The sequence below is a fragment of the Vidua chalybeata genome, chromosome 11 (genome assembly GCF_026979565.1).
Source record: "Vidua chalybeata isolate OUT-0048 chromosome 11, bVidCha1 merged haplotype, whole genome shotgun sequence".
NCBI lineage: Eukaryota > Metazoa > Chordata > Aves > Passeriformes > Viduidae > Vidua > Vidua chalybeata.
Genome location: NC_071540.1, coordinates 1,630,131 through 1,647,024, shown reverse-complemented (window position 1 = coordinate 1,647,024; position 16,894 = coordinate 1,630,131). Strand labels below are relative to the sequence as shown.

The window sequence follows — 16,894 nt, the reverse complement described above, 5'->3', positions numbered from 1 at the left end:
TGATTCACTACGCAGCTGCAATCACCCCACGTTGCTCTCAGGGCCAGGTCTGAATGAGCTTGGTGATGCTGACCCGAGGTGGACTGCTCTGTGTCCGTGGGATAACCCCAGGGTGACTGCAGTTATGTGGAGTTACCATGGCTTTGCATGAAAACCCAAAGGCAGACCTTGTCCTCTTGTATTTTTTGACTTCTGCCATTCAGCAGCACAAAGCATCTTCTGCCTTTTCTGGGTGTTAATTACATCATTAGAAAATAACTCACAAGAAGGGAAGATTCCACATGTATTTCCATTTCACTTTCTTGCTGCTGCAGGTGAAGCTGATTAACCAAGGAGCTATTGATGCTCCCTTCACCTGTATCCCATCAACTGCAAACACGGGCTTCTGCTTCAAGTTTGCACCTGAGAAGGGCATCATTGCACCAGGTGGGATCCAGACTATTCGGATCTCTTTCAATGCCACCGTGCTGGGGACGTTTGAGGAAGAATTCCAGTTCAGTGTGGCTGGATCTCCTACGCCTGCGGTCCTGACCATCAAGTAAGGACTGTGGGAGCTTGGTGGGCACATCTGTAGCTGTCTCTGGGACATCCCCCACCTACCTCATTTTGGGGTTGAACAGAGAAAAAAGGTGTTTCTTGAGGTCTTAATCTCTGCTCTGATCCTGTCATTGCCTTAGTGTGAGGATGCCTCCTGCCCTGCGTGGTACCGAGGAGCTGGAATGACTCCTCCCTGCAGGGATCTCCCTCTGCCTTGGGCCATGGCAGGCAGTGGGATGGATCAGCTTTGGGCAGTAGCTGCTCCCCCCCTGAACAGCCAGCAAGGTCCCCAGGGCTTTGGAGATGGGCCAGCCTGGGTGATTCTGCACCAGCAGCAGTGTTTGTAGAAACTTCCATTAATAATCCATCCTAGATGGGCAGCAGCCGCCTCACCTCACCTCTCACAGCCATGCTCTGGGGGACAAGCTGTGCTCCCAGCTCCTGTACACAGAGTGCTCTGGTACCTCCTTTCCACAGCTGGGAAAGGACTGATGTGGGAGACAGGGAACTGTGCAGCAGGAACTGTCCCAAGGACTTGGGTGTCATCCTATGGGCTAGTGCCATTGCAAGAGATAATCCTGGCCCAGCAAAAGGGAGAAGGGCTGGTAATAGGGGAGGCAGAGCTCAGTCCTCAGGACTACAGCACATGAGGGCTTGTCCCTGCTAGCCTGAGCCATGTGCTGCTAGGATCATGTAGGGTAAGCAGGAGAGCTGATGCTGGCTGCTCTGGAGCTTTGGAGCTAGGCTGCTGCTGTTGGGAGGCAGTAAAGAAATGAAAGCAATCCGCAGTCGATTATACCAATGAGATAAGGGAGATGGACAAAAAAGAACAAAAAAGTTATTAGCAAGAGAAAAGTGGTGAGTAAGTCTGCCCATAGTGGAGAACCAATTATGCTGGCTTTGTTTTTGGAGGAAAAGTGCTGCTTTTTTATTTTGGAAATCAAGAGGGAACCTTTCACCATCAAATAATTGATTCTCCTCTGTCCCTCCCCAAGATTGGTCATGGGATTTTATTACATAAGCAGCTTTCTCCTTGAGCAAGAGCAGGTGTCTCTTGTCGAGAGGTGTAGAGCAGAGCCAGTGGCAGTTCTGTGAATACAATAGAAGGCACAGTTCACTGGTGCTTGATTTTTAACCAAAAGGCAGAGTGGGCATTGATTGGCATCAACCATGAAATAAACTCGTGAGTGTTGTGCAGCTTCAAGTGCTGATTTTCAGTTGGTGACTTTTGGAGTCTGTCTGCTGAGTTCAAGGACACGTGAGGTGGTGTGCTAGATTCAGGACACCCTTGTTTGGTTGTTTAAGCTATTGCTCTTGGCTGTGCCAGCTGGTGCACTGGTGACAAGCTGGTCCTTTCCACTGTGTAGAACTGTTGCTGCTCTTCTCAGAGGATGTTTGGGGCTCCTCTGGCTTCATGCCTCAAAACTCTGTCTGTAAGGATTGTGCGGGTCAAAATCTCTTGAGAAAGCTCCTGCATGGGAATAGCAGTTACAGCTAAGAAGTAGCAAAGCAGGGAACCTGTGGCTGGAAACTACAGAAGTTTCTAGGGACACCTTTATGTCTATCACTTTACAGATGGGGAAACTGAGGCACGGAGCCATGTCTGGGTGTGTGTTCAGGGTCCTTCATGGGACCACCAGCAACCCGGGGGCTTTTCCTGCCTGCCCTGTGCCCAAAGCCCCATCAGTGGCTGTTGGCTGCTGGCCACTTGGCTTTAGCTGCCTCCTGTCCACAGGGGCACTGTGCTGAGCACATGGTGCTGTGTTGATTTGAACCCCACCGTGCCCTGGCACCAGGTTTTATGCCCCCAAGGCATGGCAGCCGGACCTTTGCAATTCCCTTTAACCAAGCCATTTCCTCCTCTGTCCTCGCTGTCGCAGGGGGTGTGTCGCTGGACCGACTTTACACTTCAATGTCGATGAGCTCAGCTTCGGGGACATCTCCTTTGGTGAGTGTTCCCTGGGCTGGGACACAGCGTGAGGGATCTGTGTGTTCCAAAATGGAGCACTTGAACATAAAAGCATCCCTCACTCATGTTCTGCCACAGCAGCCTCTTCAGGGTGTGAACTCCAGGGCTGCTGGTGCCTCAGGTAGAATTCTGCCATTGTGAGACCAAACAGAACCAAGGCATCGAAAGTCATTATTTTCTGTTGTCTCTGTCCTGCTTTAAAAGACAGATGTCTGCCAAGGAAGGTGGGAGTCATCCTAGAATGGAAAGATGACCCCCTCCCTCCAAATTATTTTACCTTTTAAATTACACCGCTTCCAGGCAAAAAAATATGGGAAAAGGAATGACAGTTCTTTGCTAGAATATATCAGCACAAACAACAACACAATAACCAGAAGTTTCCAACCCACCAAGTAGTGTTTTTCCCCTTTGGTGTAGTTATGATCACAGGCAGGAGGAGCTGTGGGGATCTCGGCACTGGCCAACAGCAGCAGGCAGGAGCGGGGAAGGCAGGCGGGTTGGATCCCAGTGCTGAGCCGCAGCCAGGGCAGTCCCGGGGCCAAGCACACAGCCTCCCACAGCAGCACACGGCCGACCTTCGACCCCCGAGCGGGAGGAAGGGAAGCTCCGCTCCCTGCCGAACCTGAGGTCAGGTCCGACCTCACAGCCGCCCACGGCATCGCGCCACAACTCCCAAAAACCCCGAATGGAAAAGCCCACCCCCGCAGCCAAAACCCCCCAAAACCCCTATCCCCCTTTTTCGACCAAGGGGAAAATTCACTACGAAGCCTAAACCCATAATAATGACGTTCATTAACTTTTTAAGAAAACTAATTGCCTTTCCTGAGCTGCTTCTTGCCCACCCTGCATCACCACTGAGGCACTTGTTGCCTTTTGAATAAATGAAACAAGAAAGGCAACAGGTAGAAATATGGTTCTGAAACAGGAGATTGATCCTACTTAATCCGATTTCATTCCTGAAGTCTCTTCAGCTGAAGGCAGCTGTTGTATCTGGTTCTTTTAAACTACTGATTGTTGTCTGCATGTGGTGACCTCTGTCTCATTTGAGGTTTTGACACCTGTGTTTGTCCTTTTTGTGCCTCTCTTGCCTCCCTGCTGAAGTCACTGCTGGAGTTGGCAGTGGTCACTGTTGATGGGCACAGAGAAGCTCTGGGCTGTACCTGCAGTTGTTTTTTCTCCCCATCTGTGTTCCAATGCCTCTTGGTGAGCAGGCCTGGGGAGAAGTCTCCTCCCCACAGAGCTGGCCAGCCCAGCCAGATGTCCACTGCAGAGCAGGTTGTGGCTGCTGTTTGGGCTCTGCAGGACGTCCCCACCATGCATGGCTCTATCTCTGACTTTCCAGTACGGAAAGCAAATCTCAGAGCTAAAGTGGGGTAAACCCTTGCAATCACAGTGAGCAGCATGGGTGTGATGTCCCCGTTTGTTGGGTGAGGTGGGACATGGTTCCTAATTGCTAATCTCAAAGCAAGGCTCGGGTTTGCCCCCGTTGAGTGGGCTCTGAGCTGTCACGTGCTCAGTCTGTTTGGCCCAAACCAACAGCTGCCTTAAGGATCCTGCAGAGAGAAACAGCATTAGGGTGCTTTGCATCATGTTCTAGTTCCTGATTCCATCCTCACTTTCTTTTGCTGTAGCTTCTTCTCAATGACGAATCACTGTTTCTGTATCTTGAAAATGGTGGGAGTGTTGGCAGCCTTAACAGGGAATTTTACAGCTCGAATTCCCAGAGTAAATGCTCAGTCTGGGTGCACACTCATCACTGAGAGATAACATGCTGGTTTGGGGCACGTGAGGGAGCTCCTTGCCATCAGAAAGAGAGATGCTTGCAGTGTTCAGCAGGGCTAGGAGTGGGCATTTTCAAGGCTGCAGTCTGGAATCAGCGTCAAAGGGAACTAAGTGACGGTTAATTCCTCATGCAGCTTCTCGGTGAGCTGTAGTTCAGATAATAAAGAGCTAAACTCCTGTGACACTTTCATCCTACCAGGATATTCACACCAGGAGTCATGCCTAAATGGATATTTGTGTCCTTTCCTAGGCTTTCCCTACACCAAGAGCTGTCGCCTGACTAACACCTGCCCGGTGCCCGTGACGTTCAAGCTGCGCATGTCAGACGATGGCACGCAGCCTGCTGTGAATAGCTGTGATCAAATACACAGCGACAGTGACCCATCCTGGACGGAGGGAATTAATTTTTATGTGGAGCCAAGGGAGTTTACAATGAATCCCAGCCAAGGGATCATCCTCCCCCAGGGACACCAGGATATCGAGGTATGGGAAGAGCCCAGCCACAGACACTTCAGCACTAGGGCTGAAGCTTCACTGGTCTGTGGGAGGGCTTTAGCTCTGGTGCCAGCTTTGAGCACCATGTGAGTGAGAGTTCCTCAGGATGTTCCTCAAGGAACACTATTTTGTTTCCAAAATCATACACTGAGATCACATACCATATGGTCAAGTACTGAAGCCATTCTTGTGTTTTTGAGAGAGATTTCTTTGACTGCAAGTGGGCAGAGGAAGGATGAGGACAGAAGGTGGCAGTTAGAGGGATGTCATTGTAAAAAGCAGTTAGCTTTTCTTCTTGGTCTCATTTCCCCTCTCCTGGGGAGCAGAATGATTTGTGTTCACTGCAGGGATCTCCAGTGGAGACAAAAAACTGCAGCCATGAACTGCCCAGCACCTGCTGGGTCACACTTTGCCCTCAGCTTCCTGCTGTAAAGCTGAACTCATTCTGTTCAAGTCAGATTTCCTTTGCATTTATGTCATTGCAGTCAGATGAAAAATTGGCCCATTAATTTGAATACAGTGGTGCATAGAGCTTTAGTCTAATGTTTTCATGTAGCTGACCTATGCCTTGATAGCAAGGTGTGTTCAACAAATCTGGTCTTGTCAGAAGGCTTTTGCTACTCTGAGACTGTGCTCTACACATGGACCAGCAGCAGAATTAAGGCAAAATCTGCCCTTTCCTTACCATGAAACAAGAACTGGAAAATATCACACTTGGGTAATGAGCTTTTGTATGGAAGAATTTACTGCTCTTCTCTTCCACAGGTGACCCTGTGTTCCAACACCGTGATGGATTTCTACCGGAAAATGCTGGTGGACCTGGAGGGTATTGGCGAGGGAGTGGTATCACTGACCATCACAGCCAGGTACCAGCCCTTCCCTGGCCTCCCCCAGCCACTGCCTTGCACAGGCTTTGCTGGCTGCAGCTCCCAAGGAGAAGTGCTGTTTAATGACCTCATGTTGTGCCCAGCTGGACATGAGAACAGCAGTGCTTGGACAGCAGCCTGTGGTGAAAAGCACCCCTGCTCCCAGCCCAGCACGGTCCTGGGCCCTTTTCTAAAGGGACCAGGAATGATATCATTTATTGGCCTGGTTTTTGGTGCTTGAGCTGGAATGAATTTCCCGAGGGCCTCCTCTCCTTCTTCCTGCAAGAGGTGGAGTTGTGCTGGGTTGTGACCACCCTGCATTGGTCTGGGACACACCAAGCAGCCTGCTGAGAGTCAGGGTCTGCTTCTGTTAATGAGAGCACCTGGCAGTGGGGAAGTGGCTCACAGCAAGAGTGGTGAGGGTAAGATCTTATAAGGGGAAAACAGCCCTTGAAGTGGCAGGTCAGCTCTAGTTTTTCTCCTTTCTTCTGCTTCCCATTTTGAGCTTTAATGTTCTCAGACTTAAACCAAAAGTCGTTCTTGCTGCAGCAGAATTCCATGCTGCTCTGCTGCTGTGGGCATCAGTTTAATGACAAGAGGGATGCAGTTCCCTGGTGCTGTTCCCTGTCCCAGGCAGAGCCATCCAGTCAGTGCCTGGGCTGCCATTTTGTAAAGCAAGTGCAACTGGGGACAGTCAGTGCATGGACCTGTGGAGTGAAGGACTGAGGGAGCTGTAGGACCTGGGAGGGGGTGATCACCCCCTCTGTAGGGCAGGGGGTGTCTCGTGCCCTCCAAGGCTGGGGCAAACAGCTGAGTTGTCAGGCAGGGCAACAGCACCGTGGGAGAGAAGGGAGTCATTTTTACTTAGTCTACAACAAGAGTTGTGTGTTCCTTGACCCTTAGTGAGCACTGATCCTTGTTAGGAAGGCTCCCCCAGAGCTCATGGATCACTGGGACTGTCAGAGGAGTCCTTGCAAGCCTTCTTAGGTAAAGGAGGTGTTCTGGTTTGAAAACAAAACCAGTGAGAGACTCCAAGTCAGAAATACAATTTATTAGGAAAAGTGAAAAAGAAAACAAAATACATGGAATAATACAAAAGAAAAACCACTGACAGAGTCAGAATACATGACACCCTTTTTGGTCAGGATGTTGGTAGCTGTCCAAATTGGAATGGCTGCAGTCCTCCTGAAATCCAGTGGAAAAGCCCGAGTCTGGTCCCAAAAACTCAGATTATATCCTCTTAGGAATGCTTGGCTCCTCCCTCTGGGCAGAGCATCTCACAATGAGATGCTGTAACTTTTATCAGTCATGCAGTGACATGCAGTAGCCCATTATCAGCAGATGTCTCCCTGGAGGGAGAATTGGTTGTGAAAGAGATAAGGAAAATTGCCCACTTAACAGAAGACAACTGCCATACAGATGGCAAATGGAATACATCTTGTATTGCAGTCTGGGACAGGAGGGGCTGAGGCAGCTGTGGGACAAAGTGCTCTGCCTGGGGCACTTGGCAGCCTCTGGGTGCTGCCTCTCAGGGTTTGCCCCTCCTTGACAAGCCATGTTTTTAGTGGGAAGACTTTGAAGGCAATTTATCACTGTAGGGCTGTTAAATGTCTGTTCGACAGTGACAAGTGTGTTATGCTCCTGTTCACAATCTTTGGGAGTAAATGTTCTCCATTCTCTCAGTATCTCTGATTCCTTTGGGGTCATCTCTTTGCCCAGGTGTCTTGTTCCTGAGCTGCAAGTGTACCCCCAAATCCTGCTGTACGATGAGTGCCAGCTGAAGGTGCCATACCAGAGGAAGTTCCTCGTTGCAAATAACACCGCCCTTCCCGGCTGCTATGGGCTTATTCCCCAGGTTTGGCATTGCATCCACTTCCTCCTCTCAAATATTATTGAGGAGATCACTAGGGGGAAAAAAGGGTTTGGATAAGGCCTTGCTGGTTTCTATTCAGTCTTAAAGATGTCCTGAGAGCAGGATCCTACCTGAATGTAAACTTTAGGATGCAGTTTAACTTCCTGAGGAAAGAGTTCTAGTCTTCAGGATGTTCTCTTGGGGGAGATCTTAGAGGGTTGTGAAAAGCTGCTGCATCTACAGACACCAATGCCTGTGCTGGCAGCTTCCTTGCAGGACCCCCTGAGAATGCTAAGCCTACAATTCTTGCATCTTGTTTGTGCCTCTTACCTTTGTCCTGGGGATTTTTAAAAAATGTGTGTAAGTTGCTGTTGCGGTGGATGTTAAGGAGTTTAAGGTTTCTTCAGAGGTCCCTCTGAAGTTGCATTTGATTCTGTTCCTTCCAGCAACGCGAGGAGGACTCTCCTGTGTTCTACTCCAGCCCCAAACCCTGTGGGATTGTCCAGCCTCACAGCATTGCAGAGATTCCGGTTATAATCGAAGTCCAAACACTGGGCGAGCATCGCACCAACATTCTTATTGGCGTGTTTGGGGATGAGAGAAACCCACTGGTGAGTGCAAGGGGAGATGTGTGCCTTTGTGCAACTGCTCCTGGCAGGGTGCAAAGGGCACAGGGGTTCTTCCGGGGAAAACAGGCACAGGCTGCTGAGGAGAAGGACAGGAGGGATCAGTGGCACAAACAGCTCATGCCTTATAGGTGGTAATCTCAGTGTCTGACACAGAAGGTAGTTCATCTAAGCTGGAATCAAGGATGATTTTTAGTTAATTATTCTTTAAAGTGCTATTAACTTTGGAAACATCTGTTTTAAAATGTCATCTCTCTGAGCACAAGAGGATGTCAGAAGACTTCTTTTACAGAAAGCTCAAAAGACTTGAGCTTTCTGTAAAAGAAGGGAAAGCTGGCATCTGAAGAGTAGTTGCAAGGATTTAAACTTACATTAAAACATAAGGAAATGATGATGCCAAATTCCCTGGACAACACCAAACACTGAACCTGGGCCATTGTGGCACTGCATGTAAATCAGTCAGCAGGAAGGACGGGCAGTGCAAACTGTGCCAGGGAGCCTGAAATTTGACAAAATAGTTGCTTTCAACTATCAGACTGCTTACCTTAAAGAGGGGGGTTTCTCCCCACCAGAATAACAAGTTTTTTAACTGTCAGCCTGGTCTTAACTAGAGATTTCTTGCAAAGCTTTTACCTTTGGGCCAATAATTTGTGGTTTGAAAGTTTCTTGTACCTTAATCATTTTTAATTTGGAGGTGAATATGTAATTTTTTTTCCCCCAGAAGTCCAGCATCTCAGCTGGAGAGTGGTAGCTGTCCCTAAAAGAAATAACTTGAGTGGAGTTGAGCTGTTTAAGCTTTTTTAGCTTCCCCTGTTGTGGTTTGTTTTGGTTTTTTAAAAATCTTTCTTGCCTGCTTCCTGGAACAGAGACCAGATTTACGGAGCTCTGGACAGCTGGCAGAAATCTACCCAAGTCCAAGGCTGATAGAGTTTGGCAGGATCCCAGCGCTACAGCCTACTTCACGAAGCTTTACCCTCTTCAACGAAGGTCTCGTCCCTACAGACTTCAGGCTAGAGATTGTAAGTATCTGTGGGGCTGTTTTCCGGGGAAATTGACTGGTCAGTAGCAGCCATGACTTGGTTTTTATATGCAAGATTTCCTTATTGCCCTGTGTGAGAGGAGGCAAGATATTCCAATATTCCATCTGAGTGAGGCAAGAGGATCCTAGCTCTGGAGTGGTGTTCGCTGGGGCACCCCCTCAGTGAAATCAGGTGCAGACATGTTGGAGCAGAGATTAATCTGGATTGTGTTGACAAGTTCTCCCTTAATTTTATCTTTTGTCTTTAGCTGTGCGTGTCACATTTTTGGAGCGCTGAGATCAAGAGAAACCTGTGGTCCTTTGCTCCCCAGAGAATGTGGAATTCTCTATGGTTTCCCTGTTCCATCTACATTTGCTTTGTGCCAAACTGCTGTTACTAGTAGAGAGCAGGGTGTGAGGTGTGTCCTCAGACTGCTCGTGGGGAGGCAATTTTCCCACCTCCTGTGGGTCAAGCCAGCTGGGCTGTCCATACAAAGACGTGGGGGTTGTGCACCCCCACAGCCTGTGATCTCTGTGCCATTGAAGAGAATCTTTGGGGACCAGCTGCAGAGAAAGGCTGTTTAATACACGGAGGCTGCATAGGGCAGAAGGAGCTGGGGCTGCTCCCCTGGCACGGGGAGCAGGGCTGGTGCAGCCAGGAAGGGCTTGTAGGCTGGGCCTGGGGCTGGGTGGGATGTCTGCTGGAGGGGGAGATCTGTGAGGGGCTTGAGGTTTGTTCTTCTTCATGCTGAGTGTGTTGAACTTGTGGAGTTGGTTAAAACCTGATACTAAGGACTTGTTTGTGGCTGTGGGTAAAGCATCAGGGCATGTGGGAGAGTCCAGCCACAGCCTCCTGGGCCAAGGAGGAGGGGCGTGAATTTTCCTCTTGCTGCTATTCCAGTTGTTTGGGGGATAAATGTAACCTCAAAGTGAGGGATTTTTCCAGGACAGCTTTCTCTAACTCCACAATGGAATTCTGCTTTCAGCCTCTGCAGGGAGCAATGCACCTTGGCTGGGTGGTCATGGTGTGTAACAGATGGGTTTCACATGCTCCTAGCAGGTCCAGACCTGCAGAGCTGTGCTGTGCTGGTGCAAGGCCTTTCCTCCCTCCCCGGGGCAGCTTCCAGCTCTCTTGCCCAATCTGTTAAGTCCATGAGAAACCAGATGACAAGAGTTTTTGGGAAAGAGTTTTGTGGGCCATGCTCACAGAGCACATGTTGTCCAGTTTTCTTTCTGCTTCCTGCTTTCCTGCTCTGCTATAAGCATTTAGAGGTGACTTTGCCAAAACAGAGGGCACTGGGGCACCTCTCTACAGCTGATGATTGGTGAGAAGTGAGGACTTCAGTCCTTTAGGGGATGTTGAGAAGCACTGATGGCCCCTGGGGAAAGAATAGTTTGGTGCTGTGGTTTTGCACAACTGGTTTTGCAGAGATATTCTTCAGGCTCTCAGCAGTGTCCTCCAGCCATGTGGTTTCTGGAGTGGGGTTTGAGCAGACCTGCCTTCCTCTGGCCTTGAGCCTTTGTGAGAAGCCAGGAGAGAGAAAGCAGCTTTCCTTGGCCCACACTCCAGAGAAAGACTGGGGAAGGCACACTCTCCTGAGGATAAGCATCCCTTGGGTTGGGCAAAAGTGGGTTAATTGGGTGAGTCCGTTAAAGGAGGGGAAAATGCAGGTTGTATGAGCTCTGCTGTTGCCCTGTACTGTATTTTAGGGATTTTAAGCCTTTATGATTTTTATCGTCCCCTCTTTTAGTCTTTCTTTTCTCATATCCCACAAGAGACCAGGGTGGATGGTTTCCATCCTAAATGCATATTATGCTTGTCTTACAGGCTTGCAAACCTCACTGCTATGCCATTGAACCCAGAGAAGGAGTGATCCCTGCTAGGGGTGAGGTGCCTGTGACTGTCACAGCAACCCTGGATGACACTGGGCTTTTTGCTGACAATATCCAGCTGTTCCTTGGGAACAGCCTTTGGACCTCCTGTGGGCTGGTGGCTTTGGGCACTGGCACCACAATTGTCATAGACAAGCCATTTGCGCCAGATCTCGACCTAGGATACCAATTCAGGTAGGAGATCTCTCCACTCCCACCTCTCCTCCTGTCTCAACAAGGAGCAGTTTTGCTGTAGTCCTTCAGGCAAGATCTTCTTCACTGTCCAAAGTCCTGACTCCTTCCCTGAAGGCAGAGGTTCCTTTAGAAACATGTGATGGCCAGCTGAGAGTTGTTAGACACCCTCAAAAGCCACTGACAGGGAAAACAGTTGCTAAATTGCCACTGAATTGTCTTTAGTTCTAATACATTTATGTCCTCACTTGATCAAGTAATGATCAAGTAATGATGGCAGGCTCCCCCAGAACAAAAGGTTCCCAAAATGGTGCCCAGATGAGGTGGTCCCTCCATGTGGTTGAGGGACCAAGGGAAGATGGCATCACACCCTTCCCTTCCAAAATGGCAAGCAGGGGCCCCGGGAACAAAGAGACAGGAGGGTGACAATCCCCACCAGGAAGGCAGGAGCCCACAGAGCAGTTCCAGAGGCAGATGGAAACTCTCCGGTTTGTGCAGGGTCTGCACTGCCGCTGCTTCCTCATACTGCTCGTGGGCTCTGCTGCTGCCCTGCTCTGCCCAGGACCTCGCTTGATTTTTCGCTGCCAGCAAAGTTTGCAAAGTTCACTTCCAAACAGTTTCTAATTGCAAAATGAAGTTTCTACAAATGGCTACCAGTGCAAAACCAAGGCTGCTACGAACAAGAGAGGCCCTGCTGTCCTGGTTTCCTCTCCAGGAGCAGACAGACAGTTTTTACCAGCTTGCTGGGATCATCCAGAAACTGCCTCCAAGCCGGCTTTTAGAAATGCCTGCAATCATACCCCCACACACAAGGTCCCCAAGTGCAGGATCTCAAAGATTCAGTTACAGTTTCAGGCACAGATTAATACAAAATACAGTAACAGTATGAATCACCCCAGAACAAACATTTTGGAGGAAAACACCAGGTCCTGTTAGCCTCGCCTGGAAAATGCTACATTACCATTATAAACATATTTCCCTTTGCAATAATGACATCAGAAGGGCAGCTCATCAGACACCATTTCTGGTCCACATTAAGAGCTGGAAATTAAGACAGTCTCCAAGCTATTAACACCTCAGGTTGCTCACTGGGAGCAATCTGATGACCAGGGAAATAGCGATTCCCATACTATTTTCATCCTTCCTTCTATTCTAGCCTCCTTCCCTGTATTCATCGGTTCAAAGTAACAAATGGGGGCCACCATTTCCATCGGCTCTTCTGGAGCGTGGGATGCTGCAGCCCACCTGAGGAGGAGGGCCAGGGCATCTCAGCCCTCCATAGCCCTAAAGATGATTACCAGAGCCCCAAAAGTGCTACCCCCGTGTTTGGGCTGGAGCCACTGTTGAAGGACCTGCAGCCAGGCGAGTCTGTGGACATGGTGCTGCGAGGCTTCTCCCGCATCCCGCAGGTGAGGTCCCCATCACGGGCTGAGCCTGGGGAACCATCAGATCCCCTCCCCTGGGCTTGTTCCACATCCCTTGGCATGTGCTTGGGGAAATGAGCAGCAGCCTTCAAGAAAGTGGTTTAAGACCACACGTTTCTGTGGCAGCAGCAGTTGCTTTCCCTGCTGGCCATGGCCACCACCAGACCAGCTTAGGTTTTATTGTGATTCCACAGCTACCAAAACCCAGTGCTGATCCAAAGTAGGGGTGGAAGGAAATACTGACTTTTTGGGGCAAACAGTGTTGCATGATGAGTCAGCAAAGAAGGGCAGAGAAATAAGTTACACTTAGACTAAGAGCCCAAAAAGAAAGTGAATTAAACAAGTGCCAAGTGGTTTATCTGGGGTAAGCATGAAGTAAAACAAAAGCCATGTGAAGGGAGGGAGTTTCTCACAAGTGCCTTTTGTGGTTATTGGGGTGCAGTGTTGCAGACAATTGAGCACAGAATAAATAAACTGCATCACAGGAAGAAAAGGGGGCAGTGACCGTAACTCTGTGGCAAGAATAGAGCCTGTGGTGGGTGGTGGGTAATAAGCCAATGCAGGCATTTGCAGGGTGCCCTACCACCACCCACTGCTGACAAGTGACTCTTGCATGCAGGAGGTGCAGGATTATGTGTTGTGTGAAGCTGTCATTGGGACAACCAGCAAGAAAGAGAAGATAATAGAAACTGTAATTACCTGCGAGTTTATTCACCCCTCTATAGAAGCATCAGCCAGAGAATTCTCTTTCTGGGTGGAGAAGGTAAGTCTCTGGATTGCATCCTGGCATTTAACAGCATGGCTGAGGGGGCTGTGTGCTTGTTTTAAAGCTCCTCTTTACCCTTCCTGAGGTACTTTGTAAATTGAGTGAAGATGCTTTTAGAGATGAGACTGGTATTTGACTTCCCCAAAGTAAAATTGCAGTTACAGCTGCACTGCCAAGGGGGATCGTGGCACTTCCAGAGAAATGCCAGTTTCTGTGCTCACTGTAAAGGGAGGCTTTGAGGATCCTCCAAGGCACGGTTCTGTCTGTACACTGATGCTGTAGGGAAGCTGGGAAAAATGGAGATGCCTGTGAATTCCTTAGGCTGGCAAGGAAAAACCCATCATCTCCTGTGTCTCTTTGGCTTCTCTGCTGTTGGCAGGGATGCTTTATGGTATAGCTGTATGGTACAACTCTGTGCATTTCCTAAGCATCACCTGCTTCAAAGGACCCCCAGACATCCTGCAGCTGCAGTGCTGATAACACTGAGGCAGAGCAGGTGCCCTTTAGTCTCTGGATCCCAACTCCAGCATCATCTTTCTGTCTCCTGCAAGTTGTCGGAAAAAGAGAAGACATTTCATCATTTGGTTTCTGTAGTTTCGGGCCCTCTCCTCTGGTTCCCAGGCTTCCACTGAAGTACAGGATCCCCCTGGAACAGGCATTTCAGATGTAATTAGAAGCTTTTCAGCTGTCTCTGATTCTACCTGGGTTCTGCTCGATGCCACACACACAAACTGATTTATGGCATACTATGGCACACCACCTGTTTGATATCAGTACATCCAGAAGTAGTTTCCCAAAGTCTCTGGTTTCTCTAAACCATGCAGGAAGCCCAGCACAATGCATAGACAGGAAGGAAGAGCCTAGGCTTTTATGAGGCTGCTAGAGCCAATAAGGTTGTGAGAAATGACTGTATGGCCAGTGAAGACCATCTAGTGTTGTTCTGCCCAATAGAAGGACAAAACTGGAGACAAATGGTCTGGATTCACTTTCTGCTTTAGATCTTGTTCAAGCAGCCACCTCCTCTCAGGGGCCTGTTCCCTCATCTGTACGTGGGAGTGTTTCCCTGTCCCCCAGAGGATGCTGTGGTTTCTAAACATGAGAAGCATCTGCTATAAAGAAAAACCTCCTGAAGGGTAGAAAGGGTAAATAGAGATGTATGCACTTCTGGGACTGAAGAATGTGAGACGCAGCAGAAGCAGAAGGAGGTCTATGGCTAGTTGAGACTGTTTTCCTTCTCTCCTGTTTCCATAGAAACCCAGTGATGTCCTGACGCTGCAGTACCAGCCTTTGGCTTTAAAAAACACCTGCCTGCTGCCACTGGACCTTATGCTGGACTTGGAGCAGCCATTCCTGGTCTGTGATGAGGACCAGCAGCCCCTCCCAGACGGCCAGGTGAGCAGCCCTGGACTCCTGCAGTGGGGTCTGAAGAGGAGGGATGTGGTGGTGCCTTTCTGTTGGGAGCTCCTTGAGTCAAGAAGTTTTATTCTGCAGCATCAGCAGTGGGCTGGCCTGAGCTGCATCAGCAGAGCTACTGAAGGAATCAAAATCTTATCTGAATTGAGAAGATCCATCCTGGCTTTAAGGCACAGGGAGAAGGGAGCAGGCAACTTGGTGTGGGCAAGCCATGTAGTAAAGGTGTCTCCTGGAGAGCATCCCAGCTCTCCAGAAGCCACTCCCTTGTATTGCTGCTGAGCACAAAAATGGCCTGAGGGAATCCTGGACTAGACTGTGGTGCCTGCAGTCAGATCCCTGCTGTAAAGAAATTAACTCAGAAGCCCATGGTGGTGTCACTTGGAACATTTACTGTTTTGTGCTGTCAGACCTTGGGACATCATCCTACAGGTGATTAATTACTGCTCATCTCCTTGCAGCCTGTGACAGTGGATGTAGGGGAGACCTGTCATCTCTACATTGCGTTTGATCCAGCCTATGAGCTGGATTTTAAGAGCTGGAAAAAGAGAGGGTTCTGAAGATAGACATGGTCAGGGGCCATCCTTTTGTGGAGCGTATCACCCTTCGGGGAGAAGTCCACTTCCCAAATCTCCAAATCCAGCCCGGCACCCTGGAGTTTGGCTGCATCGTGGCTGGCACTGAAGAAGCGCGTTCTCTGGAGATCACCAACTGCAGCCCACTTCCTGTCAAGTACCGCTGGTCATTCCATTCGGACAGCCAGGTGAACAACTTGAGGTATGTGCACCTTTGTCCTTTCCCTGAAGCTCTTCTTCCTGGTGTCCTGTTTGTACTTGGCAAAGAACAAAGCTGTTGGCCTAGGATCTGATAGACTGCTTCTGACTTTTTCTTGTGCAAATAACTCTGACCAGCCGTGGTCAGGCTGGATGCTCAGGGAATAGGTTTTCCACCAATTTGGTGCTGCGTAGCCCCCATAGGGGTTTCCTTGGGAAGGAAAGCTGGGGTGAAAACTGCTTTCTCAGACCTCTGTGGCCTGAGGCAGTGTCCACCTTAATGAAGGGCTCCTAGTTCCAGCTCCCACAGTGCTGCCGGAGGCCCTTCTGGCCCCTCTGCTTTGGGATGGGTCCTCTCTGCAGGAGCTGCTCTCTGCTCCTTGCTTTCCTCCCTTGCATTGTGCTGCAGGATGCCCAGAAAGTCCCAACACCACAGAAAGAGCCACTTAGTGCCTGGGCTGATGCTGAACAGCCAGCAGAGCAGCCTTTCCTTTCCTTCTTTTCTGAGACAACTCCTTTACTGCCAGGATGATTTCCTTCCCAGGGGTCAGCTTTCAGTGGACACCTTGGATCCTTCACTCCTTTTTTTGTGACACTTGTTACTCATTTTGACTTTTCCCCACTGCAACGTGTCCCTTATGGGTTCTGTACTGCTTGACATCAGGACTTGTTCATCGCATCATCTCCTATCCCTGCCTCCCAGAGTGTCTACTTTAGAGGGAAAAATGTCATTGTCTGGGCATCATGGTCCCAAACCATTCATTAAAACTAAAGACAGTGCAATAGATTATTAGGGATCTCTTGGGAGTTATGATGAGAGAGCCCCTCATCCAGAAATGAAACCCAGCCTTAAGTAACAAGCTACAAAGCTAAAGGCAGTGATTCTTTGGGGAGCAGGTCATTACAGGCCCTGAATGCCTGTCTGGGAACGGAGCATCCAGGTCGGGTTTGACTGTGTGGGGAGCACTTGCAGCTCAGCAGGGTGACAGGCAGGCACGGCTTGACTGTGTCCCTCACGTGGCATTAGAAACACAAGCAGAGTTACCCTGAGCACCTGCTTCAATTTAAAATGGGGAATGTGATCTGAGTCATCTGGGAGTGTTGGAAATGTCAGCCAACCCCCAACACTGTCAGGAAACATTCCTGATTAATACCTGGTGGAGCTGCAGAGTTCTGGCGTTGGGCATTGGGGGGGGGGGGGGGGGGGGGGGCTGTCTGTCTGGCTCGTCAGTGGCCGAGTCTGCTGCCCTTGGTGCCTCAGATCTCACCTTTTTTCTTTTCTTGCCCTTCTCTGTCTTTTCCTCTCTCACTG

General features: G+C 49.5%; 1 protein-coding gene and 1 pseudogene across 1 annotated transcript in view; both read left to right on the top strand.

The window, feature by feature from the left end:
- The window catches only part of LOC128793746 (hydrocephalus-inducing protein-like), a 36,043-nt gene extending 20,674 nt beyond the window's left edge, over positions 1 to 15,369 (top strand). Inside the window, exons 12-23 of the mRNA XM_053953160.1 lie at positions 315 to 538; positions 2,418 to 2,485; positions 4,539 to 4,771; positions 5,549 to 5,649; positions 7,369 to 7,504; positions 7,948 to 8,112; positions 8,994 to 9,146; positions 10,974 to 11,212; positions 12,366 to 12,618; positions 13,253 to 13,396; positions 14,651 to 14,791; positions 15,271 to 15,369. Of these exons, the coding sequence (XP_053809135.1) occupies positions 315 to 538; positions 2,418 to 2,485; positions 4,539 to 4,771; positions 5,549 to 5,649; positions 7,369 to 7,504; positions 7,948 to 8,112; positions 8,994 to 9,146; positions 10,974 to 11,212; positions 12,366 to 12,618; positions 13,253 to 13,396; positions 14,651 to 14,791; positions 15,271 to 15,369 (1,956 nt within the window). The remainder of the gene's footprint in view (positions 1 to 314; positions 539 to 2,417; positions 2,486 to 4,538; positions 4,772 to 5,548; positions 5,650 to 7,368; positions 7,505 to 7,947; positions 8,113 to 8,993; positions 9,147 to 10,973; positions 11,213 to 12,365; positions 12,619 to 13,252; positions 13,397 to 14,650; positions 14,792 to 15,270) is intronic.
- An 8-nt stretch (positions 15,370 to 15,377) lies between these two features.
- LOC128793745 (peroxisomal coenzyme A diphosphatase NUDT7-like) overlaps positions 15,378 to 16,894 on the top strand; it is a 12,332-nt pseudogene continuing 10,815 nt past the window's right edge.